This window comes from Euwallacea similis, chromosome 15 (genome assembly GCF_039881205.1).
Source record: "Euwallacea similis isolate ESF13 chromosome 15, ESF131.1, whole genome shotgun sequence".
Lineage (NCBI taxonomy): Eukaryota > Metazoa > Arthropoda > Insecta > Coleoptera > Curculionidae > Euwallacea > Euwallacea similis.
The window spans coordinates 2,502,450-2,515,138 of NC_089623.1; the positions used below are offsets into that span (position 1 = coordinate 2,502,450).

A 12,689-nucleotide genomic window follows, 5' to 3' on the forward strand; every position below is an offset into this window, starting at 1 on the left:
TGATTGAAAAGCTTTTTTGTGATTTTTCACAAATTGAGAGACCTGAAAAACGTATTGATCACATTCAACAGATGTAACATATATTTGAAATTCAAAATAAAAATGACGTGAACTTCCCTTTAAATTCGTAATTAAGTTATAAGGGTAACGTGTTATAACAAGAAACTCTAATAGTTGTCCAATTGTTGAACTGTGCTGAATGCGACCGTTTATTCCCGTGTTAAGTCGTTTAACTAAAACTTCTTTTTTACTAGTTTTGACCGTATATAGCAAGACTTTTGCGAACTTCAAACAGTTACTGTTGACTCTGCCAAACGCAATTCATACTGAAGAGCGAAGCTTTCAGAGAAATTTTAGCACAGAAAAATTAAACGTTACAATACACCTACCGTGGACCTGAACGTGGAGGACCCCCACGCGGGCCTCCACTGGGAGGCCCCCCACGGTTACCTCCGAAGTTAGATCCATCGCGGTCTCGACCTCCTCCTCCTCCTCCACCACCTCCTTGCTGCTGACCACCCCAGCCGCCATACTCATTGGCGTAGAATTCATCGTAGTTGTGGGGATCGTAGGGGTTGACGGCGCCTTTGATAGGACTCTAATTGGGGAAGAAAGATAAGAAATTAATTTCGGAATGTTAATAGAGTATTGTAGAAAAAAATGAGATTACAAGGAGTGTGTCATTATCGAATAAATTAACTCGGTAGTCAAGCTCATATTTAATGGAATTGTGACGAGACATAGTCAAGTGCGTAGAAATCGAGTCTTAAAGTTTGGTATTTCATGTTTGATGAAAACTGATCGTCAAACGAAACGACTGTTAGCAGAAAGTGCTCGTTTTAGAAAGGGGTTTCAACAAATTTTTATAATAAAAATTGGAAGTTTCTATGCTATTAGACCTACAAAATCCTATAGTTTCGTCGATTGAGTAACTCCTAATACTCATGTTATTGCCTTCAGGAAAACTGACATTTTCACGATTTTCAGTTCTTCAGTTTACTTTTTCAAGGAAGGTATTAACTGCTATACTCTGTCTAAATATTGAAGAAATTAGTCATCACGGTAAGTCACACAAAAAATGGCTAAGAGGTAAACACGCATTGCAATTACAGTGGTTCAAAATGTTACTGAATGATCAAAATGAAAATTACATTAACTATACAGGGTGTAACACATCATCACGAAGATATTTTAAGGAGTAGTAGTACTCTGCAAAATAATAAAAAAGTGTTAATAAACTCAGTCTCAAAAATTCACCATTTTCAATGTACACGGCGGTAAAGTTTCACATTTTTTAAATGGCATTTTCAACAGCTTTTATAATTTTGTTTTTGTTTAGATTTATTTTTACTCGAAAAAATTTGATTAAATGTTACTAATTGTTTTAAATAGTTAATAACTAAGACTGATGATTATTTTTTCCCCGCTTCCTCTACATTTATAAGTTGCATCAATAGATATTTTAGCAAAGTCCATGGAAACGATGAAAAATATGAAACTATTATAAGAGATTAAAAAGTTAAAGAATTGGAGAAAGAATTTAAGTTTGGTATCGGAATTCATACAGGGTATTCTAAAAAAAGATACAAAGAATAAAATAGTACGTAGCCCAAAAAAACAACACCCTGTGTATGGTTACCAATGATTTTAACATTTCGTTATAGAGGGTCTTAAAGAAAATCGGTGTACGGAATTTCAAAAATTTAACTCAAGGCATACGTGAGAAAAACGCAAAAAATCAGAAGCTTTGCCGCCTATATATCGAAAATGGTGCGTTTTTGACCATGTGTCTATTAACATTGTTGTATTATTTTGCAGAGTACCATAGCCTCCTGAAGTATTTCCAGGGTAATATGTTACACCCTGTATAGTTTTTTCACCTTGTTTTTTTTAAAGATAATTAAAAACTCTTCACTTTGCATCTTTTGACAGCGATGACTTTTTGACTTTTCTACTACATTCGTTACGTACACTCTCTTCAATTGCAAGAACATCCGAACACTCCGTTTTGCCACAAACTTTACGCGAATTATAGTTCTTTATTCACCAAAACTATTTTTATGAGAAGAACTTATTTGTTTCACTTAAACTAAGTACAAAAAGGATCAAACTAACAGCACAACTACTTGAAGAAAATTATGAAACAGAATGATCATGTCTCGTAGTTTAAGAGCGGTTATATATTATCCCTCATCCCTGGATCTTAATGAGCTTCGGTTGTCCATGGCGCCAGGCGTCCATATGTGGGATAATGTATGGACAAGACAAAATGCGAAGAAATACAAATCACCACATGATGTTACGGGTGGCTACATCATTTAGGTACAGAAATAATCGGAAACTATCAGGTGCATGCAAAGATAGATTTTACTAGGGAGACTTATAGATATCTGAATAAATTCTTAACTAAGTACTAATAAAAAAAAACATAGCATTTATTCGGGCCCTCTATTAAAAAAAAAAAAACTGTATATGAAACGCACATTGAAATTTGCGATTAATAAGATATTTTAATATTTTCATTATATTGAATCACTGGACGGTTTATCAAGTGTGTAGACATTTTTTTGCTCCTTTCTTTGTGTGGTCTATGGCGATGACTAATTCTTTAATATTTATATGAACTATAGTATATATGACTTTCAAAAAACTCCAAGTTCGAAGGACTAAAACTGAATTTTTTTGGACTGCCAGTTACTTAACTAACTTTAGTTTAGCTCTTCAAGATACTCTTAGTTCCTCCTTAAAGCAAAATGAGACAGTTTTGCTCCTTCTCTTCGATTTTACTTTCACGAATTGGTTGAGAATGTTGAACTGGCCTTCCCGATTCAGTCCTACCTGACTGAAGACATTATATGCATGTACTTTTAAATATTCTCCAATATTATCCTATATTTTCGCTATTTTCGAAAGTGATAGTCATTGCTAAATACCGATTATAATCAATAGATTAAAAGTATTTCAAAAGCATCAAATTTGGTCTTTTAAGTAACGCCTCCGCACCTAAGCGAATCGAATATCTTAAAGTACAGATCTTTCCCAAGGAATTCGTTCCTCACATGGCCAAAACTTCCTAGACTTTTTCGGACTATAAATTTTTGAAAATCCGCCAGTTTTCAAAAATCTGTTGAAAAATCTGAATGGAAACGCGAACAGCCCTTTTCACATTCCTAAGGAGGAAAAACAAATTAGGCTTTGTTTGCTCAAAATTGTGTAATTAAAAAAAATTGGGTAAAATTAAATAAACTGTTTATTATAAACCGTTTTAAGAGGTTCCTAACGTAAAGTATGGTACTAAAACTACAGAGCTTAGTACGTTTCATTTGCTCAGCAGCCCTCATAATTCCCGTTAACGTTACAATTTTGGGCGTTTAAAAGCTCTAATTTTTCAAACTCTTAATAACTATGCTCGCAATTTAATTGCTATGGAAAATCCTATTTGCTGGGAAAGTTACCAGGAGTTTGAAAAACCAGAAACAAATTACCGAAACGCCTGCGGCTAAGTTGAGGCGTACTAAACTCGCACCGAAACATTGAAATTCTGAAATTCCTGTCAAGCCACTCTAATTAAAAGCAAGACTTACCTGTTTAATTAAAGTAAGCACTTCGCGTAGAGTGTCGATGCACTTGGCTGCGTCTCCAATGATCTGGATAACGCGGTCGGTGCTCTGAGGGGCCGGATTCGAGAAAATCTTAATGCGGGTTCCAATTTTCTGAAAAATAACAATTATCTCATAATCTGGAAAATTGCAGGAATTTCGTCCTATAGCGATCTTGTTCAAGTCTCTGCCTCAAATCCAGCCTAATTCCATAGAATCGCCCACCCCTAATAACCTATCTTCCTAAAATAACTCCCTCTCGAAATTCGCCGTTTAATATTGAAATTTCTCACAGTAAATTTTACCAGCAAACTCGGTGTGAAATTGCAAATGTCGGACCTCGGCCCTGTGACTTGCATACGAAATTTAACCTTGTCGACCTTAGTCGTGCATCTCCTTTCGTTGCCTAGACCTTCGATTTTGCTTTACGACCCATGCATATGTATGGGCTATCGAGAAGTTCCCTCTGCTGGCTGGTTAAACTTTGACGTCCCAGGGTGTCTTTTGCGGTTTTCTACTTGACCTCCAGTTCAGCATTACACCCAATCTCTAAATGGGCTTTTTCGTACATATAAAAACACATCGGCAGTCAATTTTCCCTTATACTCGAATTCGGGAAGAAGATGGAGCACTCTTCGAGTCAATTTATGTACAGAAGGTGCTACGTGCTGGCGACTGTTCGCGCAATATTTTACCCCTGGCATCGGAAACTTTTCACTGCGACCGGAACGTAAAAAGTTTGTGAAAGATGGATGAAACAAAATAATGTCCTTTTAACTTGTGACTTTTATTGGAGATGTAAAACTTGGGGGATAATGCAGTTTTGCTATTCCTGCGGGAATATGTCAATCTTATGCTGGTTGGCATGAAGCCTTCTTCTCCTTCTAGTGCTTAGGTTGAAAATAAATTTAGGTAGGTCCCCGTTTGGGTTGCAGTTCGAATCTAGAGCCTTAACTAAGCTTAGATGCCACGTAGCCTTAACGTCGTAAAGCGGTGACAAAGAAATCCGCCCGATCGACAAAAAAATTGAGCGTTTACAGGTCAAAAAATCCTCTGAAAATTGTTCTAAGTTATTAGAAATTCCCCGGAAGTTCGTATTTAGGCAGCCAGGTAGAATCGAAGCACTTGGAAAAATGTTTACTTTTTTTACCTTGCCAAGTTACCCACTTGAAAATTAAAGGAAACCATGTTCAGTTGAACGAGGCGACTTTAAGATTCTTGAAAATTCCTCATCAACTTTGCGTTTTCACCAATTTTACACACCAAGTTTCAACTTTTTGGAAATCCCTACTCGACGGTCGTCCACTGGAAGCGCCTACCCAGATGGTACCAATGAATAGAATTATTAATGTATTTGTAGAATTACCCCGGTGTCATGCTGTCCACCATTATTTGATGCATCGACGCAAGTCGACGTCTCTGTCGAAGAGGCCTGCGTCGCTGAAGGACGAAATTTAAAATTTCCTGGTGAGAATCTATTTTCCTTTCAAGTAAAGTAGACTTTACCGCTGTGTATGAATACATCCTATTGCCTAGATCTCCTTCCGCGCAAACCGTTCTGTGACGTGATGAAATCGTTGATATCAGCGACGAAGAGGTACTACTTGGTGGTGGGACGGATCTGTAGAAGTCTTAATGGAGCACTCTCAAGGAACTCTCAAGCGAAACTTGAAATTTAGTCTTGCCGAAGAATGCGGGTTCATTTGGTAAGGCGACAAGGTGGGTTCCTCTCTTGACTTTCAGGCAACTGAGGAGAGAACGGAGACCGATGAATCGCCCGCACCACTAATTGCGACGGGAGGGAATATCGTGTCCGAAATAAATTACGTCCAAGAAGAAGAATATTCTCAAAATCTTCTTGGTCAATTTGTTACGCTTTGAAGAAGACTGCTGAAGCTCTTACGGGGTTGTTATTAAGAGAAAACGACTTTGCTCACCTCAGTTCGAAAGCGTCTTTCTGTTCTGTTCAAATCAGGCGCTGTCTACAAGGCTTCCATTGAGCAGGAACTTGCCTAACTCGATAATACACAGAAAAGAGGAAAGTTTAATCCTCTTCAAAGGATTTTTCCTGGCGAAAAGTGCGCTTGATCAGAAGGAAACATTGCCGACCAAATGGCAAAAGGGTCACATAGTGTCGAAGACATCAGCTATAGGATATCTGACTACCTGAGACTGCTGAAAGAGGCTACATTGACCGCCATAGAAAATCTATCGAAAGATGGACTGGAGCCTAAGCTCCAGGATTGTATGGTTTGATTAACGACCTCAAGCCATTGGAGGATGCACTCCTCCGATTTGTAAGAAGAGCAGACTTCACGAAACCTATCATGTGTGGCTTTTATACTAGATAATAGCACTGACATCTCGTTGCACGGGAGATTGTCTAATCAGGGCTCAGAAAAATTAACTTAAACACAGCACGTGCAATCCGGTAGGGAATTAACCTGGACCTTTGTTACTAATAATGGCTTATTAGCCCTTCTGGAAGACCTAGTTTCAGCTGGTCTTTCGTTTCAGGAATCAGGTTTTCAGGTTAACTAGCAGGCCATGGAGGAATAAATTCTTCTTGTGCCGCCTTATGCCGAAGCGTGGGAACTCTGGGGATGGAAAAGGAGCGGATCCAAAACCAGTCTCCAGGCCAAATAACGAAGAGAAGCCGCAGGAACGACGACGAAGTCGAACTTCATATTTTCTGCTCAATAATTTGTGTTCACGTTCACCCAACATGCTAAAAAAACTACTTTAAAGTTATCGAAAGATCCGAAAAAAGAAACCAAATAGGTAATATGACTAAACAAATTTAATAAAGTGTGACTTCAAGGCCGGTTCTTGCTTTATATGTAATGGTTGTAATTTCAATAACAAAAGCGTTTGTTACTAGATTTATTGATACGTATTTCCAAATTTCCAATTCTGTTCAACTGATTGTTGCATAAATTCAGGTTAGTGTCAAGATATTTAGGTAAAACCGCGAAATTTACACCAACAAATCGTGATAATGAAACCTACTTGTTGCACCAACTGATACGACATGGATAAATTCGGTAGAAAAATTTGTGACTTCGATTTTAACCTTTCTATTGCAACTATCTAATGGACAAAGTTCTTCCAGCTTAAAGGATTAATAAAACTTGTAAGACCCTCAAATGTATTATTTCATGTCCACTCATATTTGCTCTGCTGACATTCGATTATATAGACTTGACAATGGCACTGTCATGGTCTGGAGGTTTAATTTTGGTTGACATTTAAGACGCCCCTATGTTCGGCAGCTACGGCTTATTGAAACTGTCAGAATTTGATTAAAAACCGTAGAAAGAACCTGTCTAAAAAATTAACTACGATAAATTCTAGACGTCACAATGTGAGCATTCGATTCCCCGTTATTTTAAATTGGAAAGGATGTTCAGGAATTTAATCCCGCAGGATAACAGCTTTTCTCGTCGATAACAAAGACTGAAATGTGAATTCCAAACACCATAATTAGCTTAGACAGCGTTTAGAATGAAAAGCAAAACACAGAAGCGGTCATGAAGTTATAGTAAGTGTACAGAGTGTCCTAACTCTATTTAGACCGAAAATTTATTTACCACAAGCAAAAATTCCATAAACCTTCAAAGGGAAACCTAGCTATCAAATTATAAGCGAAACCTAGTCCGGCTTATTTATAGGGATTTGCGGCATTGGCTGATTTGCATAGATATTGACTGCGAATAGCAGTTAGGGTTGTGATTCGAGTTGGTTTAGGTACAAAACAATGTAAATACTCTTCAACTAAGATATCAACGGGAGTTGATTTTGACGGACTCACCTTTAAAGATATTTTAACCAACAATAATTGTAATCTACATCAAGTTTCTGCCCTTTGAACTTGCAAGCCAACAGCACAAACTGTTAAAATCAAACGCCCACCCGCTCTACTTATAATACTAAAAGAGCCATATTTCTGCCACATTAAAAAATGAATGCACCAATTGTGATTTGCAATAAGCTTCTGCTCTTCGAATTGTTTTAGAACTACAAATAACGCAAATTTATAAATCCAGACCCATAATCATTAAACAAAAAGGGCCAGATTCCTGCCACATTTCCACAACAAAGGGCACTTTCACACTGCAAAAAACGACTCGAATCAGACGGAAAATAAACCGCGGCGCCGGCTGGAAAAGGACCAGTTCGGGGGGGTAAACGAACGAAATCCACGGAATAACTGAGCCACGAAGGGCGCGAAGGGTGCGTGTCGAGTTATAGAGGGAAAGCAATCGCGCACAGCCCTACCGAGGCAGTTTGAGAAGTAAAAATAGCCCTGAACGGAAATGGGGAAGTCGCAGGAAACTGCGATAAGCGCATAATATATTTCATTTCGGGGGTGAATGATGGTGGCAATGGAATGATGTATCCACTTAAAAGCTTATTTTATGGAGTGCTCTGCTGCAAATATACACACAATGCTATTAAAGGGAGGTTTGTCAAAGGGAGGGCGAATTGGGTCAAACAATCTGGTTGAAGTTTAAAGTCACCTTAAATTCTTGAGAAGTTGTTCCAGTCAGAAAATCGAACAACTTTGAGCGATTTTCGAGTCAAGAGTCCAAGTTCAGGATAACGGTTTTATTAATTAACTGATAATCGTTCTTTCTCCTTCACAATTGCCGATTACCACTGAAATGGTGGCACTGGTAAATGGGGGGGCTGAAGCCCTACGATGAAGTCCCTTTCACCCGTGGATCGTTGAGTGTGTCAGCCCGTCTTCGTTATGGGGGAGAGAGTCCAACTTCAATCAGGAGATGGAAGCTTATCTTGGAGGAGGACTGCCTCCGGAAACTCCGTTTGTACGATGGGACAACTAATTGCACACACTTAGGAAGTGGTATGAGGCTTCCTATGCCACACCGTAATGTTGGCAGAGTGGGTTGTTCTCAATCTTGAGAAGAAGCATATGTATTAATTTGTCCGTACTGACCTGTGAGGACTCCTATCATGTGTTGCATTGCTGGCTCACTAGTAGTCTTGTTTGACTTGACTATAATCCGCTGACTGTATCCAGTTGCCTTTATTCTTTTGCATGCCTTTTTATACCCCTAAACATAGTTTAGGTCCGTTAAAGGGCCATAGGGAGTCTTTCAACTGTTTTGTGACCCGGAACCTATCCTACAGGGACTTTCTTACTATCTATCAGTTCTTGATATGCATTTCTAAATTTTTGGACGAGCTTTGAACGTATCCTGCTTCTCTATAGCTTGCAGGATTACTTGACTACTGTTCTCGTCTATAGCGAAAACTTCAGTCCGGAAGACCGTTATACAATTTTCCAAGGGAAAGTTCGCCTTTCCCCCGGTTGGCCTTGTGCATCCCAGTCTCGATGACTATTTATTTGTCGTTGGTACACCCTCAAAATACCCAATTTGATTGTTGTTCGATGGCGATTGAAGAAGTTCGTTGCACCATAAATTCCCCTTAAAAATGACGCCCACTCCAAAAGACTATTTTAGCCTTAGTCGGCCATTCTATTGTACACCTTCACTTAAATCCAAAGTGGTTACGGACAATAATTAATGGAATATACGTCAAATTTCGAGCTTAAATTTCAGGTCGGGCTTAAACCTTGGCTATACAATGCGGACTAAACTAGGGATCCGTAGGAGACCTTCGGTCTTATTACCGCAATGAAGATCCACATTAGGACGTTGGGGTGTAAAGAGCCACTGTGGAGTTTCATCTCTTTCTGACTGGTCACGTTGTTCTCACGTGGGTTTAGTAATAGGAGTTTTCTGTACAGGGTAGAGAATGCAAATTCTATGTTCATCTTTCTTCTCCTGTAAAGGACTAGCTCTATATAGTCAACATTAGAAATTTATTTGAAAACTTCTCTACCAATTCTGAACATCTTTGACATTCTGGAATTATTTGGAATTTTTTATAGGTTTCTGCATGTTTATGAAGCGCTCAGCGTCTTTTTTTAACGTTGTTAAATTTTTGTTTATTGCGTCAGATTGTGAGTTTTTGTTTGTTTTATACAGATTTTTGAAACTTATTCTCAATATTTTTTCAAAGGATTTGATATTTCCAGAAGAGGCAGATGTATGTAATTTTCTGAAAGCTTCTTAGAATTGGTACGTCCTGTATATCCTAACTCATCGAGTATATTCCTTCCCAAGAATCATCTGTGTTTCCTATTTGGGGAAATTATCTCATGGAAATTCGTGGAAAATGTTTGGATTCAATTATGTTGCCAAGGGAATAGAGAAAGGGCAACTTGGAAAGGTCAAAGTTGAAGAGTTTAGAGACAATCAGTCGGTTGAATGGTAACAATGGTTTATACCAGGATGGATCAACTGGTGATGAGAACTTTGTCGTTTACCACCAGCTTAATTAAGTGTTAGTTTGCCAGACATTTTGAGGCCATATTTATAATACCTAACAGAGGTTTTATTAAATGTTTGTGTGAAACTTTTACTTGTGGCAGGGGTTATTTAGGAGCTGAATATAAGGGTTTTCCATTGAGCATTCAGCTTCATTTCTTTTTTAGAACTTTTTGAGCGATTTGCGTACAATTTTAAAAGGTTAGAGGGATCTTCAAGAACATTCTTACAGTATTTATGTCGATGAAGGCTTTGTCAAGTTATTGAAAAATTCCTACTGCTGATTAAAGGATTATTAGATTTATTGGGTGAGCATCAACAGGATTTTCCAAAATTTGTGAGTATTAACTTGTTGTGAACTTTAAAAGCATCGTGTTTATTATTAGAATTTCGAAATTTTTACGATTTTCGACTTTGACCTCTGTTTTTAGAAATTTTGGTTCCGCTTTCACGCCATTTTGAGCCCACTTCAAAACTCCAGAGTATTTGAGCGACATAATAATCGGTTTTTTTCTAAATTTAGAAAACGTTTCAAATCCTCGTTTGAAAATATTCGCGATTCATGTTTCTAGCCACAGGCAGAAAATCAACGATGTTCGTGTCGACAAAGAAACAGGGGATTTACGAAGAAAAGTCCTTACACAATTCTGTAGTAACGAGTACCTTCCTACGCTTGCGAATAGAAGTGGAATTTCACGAAAAGGTCTTTCAGAAAACCAAAAGGAGAAGAATAACAAGAATCGGTTTGTTAACGAAGAGGGTCACGTTGCACGAAGGAAAACGTTTAATTAAACGGTTTTCCCTCGTATTGGACGAGGAAAATACATTTTTCTGCATAACACGCTCGTTCGCACACCAGAGGCAAATTGCACAAAGAACACGTGCCTCGTTTCCATCACACGTCGGAAGATCACAATACAGCCCGTGTCAGGGGGAATCTGAATTCGATATAAGTAAGAGTTAGCACAACGAAATGATGAAAAATACTCCTAAAAGAGCGGAACTACAACATCAAATTTTTCTACCCTTTCAGTCCACATTGTAGAATCTATCATATTACGGTATAACAGTAAACTAGAAAGCATCCCATGAAATGAGAGAGAAAGAGAGAGAGATAGGGAGACAGAGGAAGAGTGAAAGAGATAGAGAGGGAAAAAGAGCGAGACGCTCGATCTGTGGATATATATTTGAAGTATATTATTGATTTAGCGCCGTTTTGGGGCGAACATAAAACATATTTTTCGTATTTGCTGCTTTTCTTTTAGAACACACTCGTTTCCCTGGAGAAAGACGAAGAGAATGTCTTTATGTGAGAAATATATACGCGTGGGTGACCCTTGAGGAGCAAATTCAGATGGAATCTATATTAATTTGATGTCAAAGGTTAAACTTAGAGAAGACAACGGATTTATTAAGATCTAATACAGTTACATTAGAGCCATAGCAAAAAAAACCCTGTGGAAAATATTACCGCATCCTCAATTATAATTTAAAGCAAAGAGACCCGGAAAAGTTTCCTCAGTTAAGTTACATGTACAGGTTTTCCCCCCGGAAGTTTCCATCTTATTGCTATACTGCATTCAGCTAGTTTTAAAACGGGAAACTGCAGTTTCATGTTTCGCAATTCCGCGATGTTATGTTGTGACTTGTTACAGGTAGGCATTGTGTAACAAAATGGGAAATCAACAATATTCAATTAAGCAGAGGTAATAAAATGTTCCCAGACAGGAAGTTGAAAAAGCCCTTGGCAAGATTTTAATAAAGCTTTTATAGACATGAGTTATTGGATAAATATTCTTAAAATTATGTTTACATACTTGTACTCAGACACAGCATAGGAAATGTTTTTCATTAAAACGCCAGAGGTGGCGTTTTAATGAAAAATTTAAATGTTAAATTGGATTAAAGTTCAATAGAGGACAGGACAAAAATACACATAAACTTTAGGCTATTACTCTAAATAAAATTTCTCTCGTGTCGATAATCCTCCTTGACGAACATCTTGACTTATGTGAGTTACCCTTATATAAAGTATTAAAAATAAATATCCTCAACGGGGTGCTCCCTTACGTGGAAACCAACATACTAGCTCTCCTAGGAATCATTATAAGGGCTATAGAAAAACGTGAGCTGCCACCGAACCAAAGACATATTTAGGACAGAGGGAAGGGGGTGGGGTAGGCATATTTTGACACCTTCGGATTATGCAGGGTGGGCAAAAGTTATGACCACAACCTATTTTTTTTCAAATGGAAATCCTTTATTTTCTTATTATTTTTTAATGCAGCTTAACATTTCAAGCATTTTTTATGTAGCATACCTTATACCTACATATTTTGAAGGTGCGTCCTTCTCGCGACAAAATTCTCAATTGTCTTTGGAGAAAATGTTCAATAATTTCCATTTCCCACTGGACTTTCTTCCGGCACTTTTCCCGCTAACCCACTAGAATGGGTGATATTTATCATTTAAGGAGGTACCTCCGGGAAAAAATTTTTCTTCATAATGTGACTTGTACTATATGCAACCCAAAGGGGAGGTCGTCTTTTTCTGAAGCTCTGTGTATACGTGACAATACTGTCTAATAAATTTCATCAAATAGAGAAATATTAGGCATCTAGTCACATAAAAACAACCCTCGAATTACAAATTAAGCCATATTGCCCGAATTAACATTCTTACTGATTTTTTAATTCACTTAACTGTACGTTATCGTTCAGTGAGTAGTGTA

At 37.9% G+C, this 12,689-nt stretch overlaps 1 protein-coding gene across 6 annotated transcripts in view; it reads right to left on the reverse strand.

Moving 5' to 3' along the window:
• Positions 1-12,689, reverse strand: part of HnRNP-K (Heterogeneous nuclear ribonucleoprotein K) — an 88,205-nt gene that overhangs the window by 5,575 nt on the left and 69,941 nt on the right. For all 6 annotated transcript variants that reach the window (XM_066397524.1, XM_066397525.1, XM_066397528.1 and 3 more), the window contains 2 exons: positions 3,585-3,713; positions 390-598 (listed from right to left, as the gene is read on the reverse strand). In XM_066397524.1, the coding sequence (XP_066253621.1) occupies positions 390-598; positions 3,585-3,713 (338 nt within the window). The remainder of the gene's footprint in view (positions 1-389; positions 599-3,584; positions 3,714-12,689) is intronic.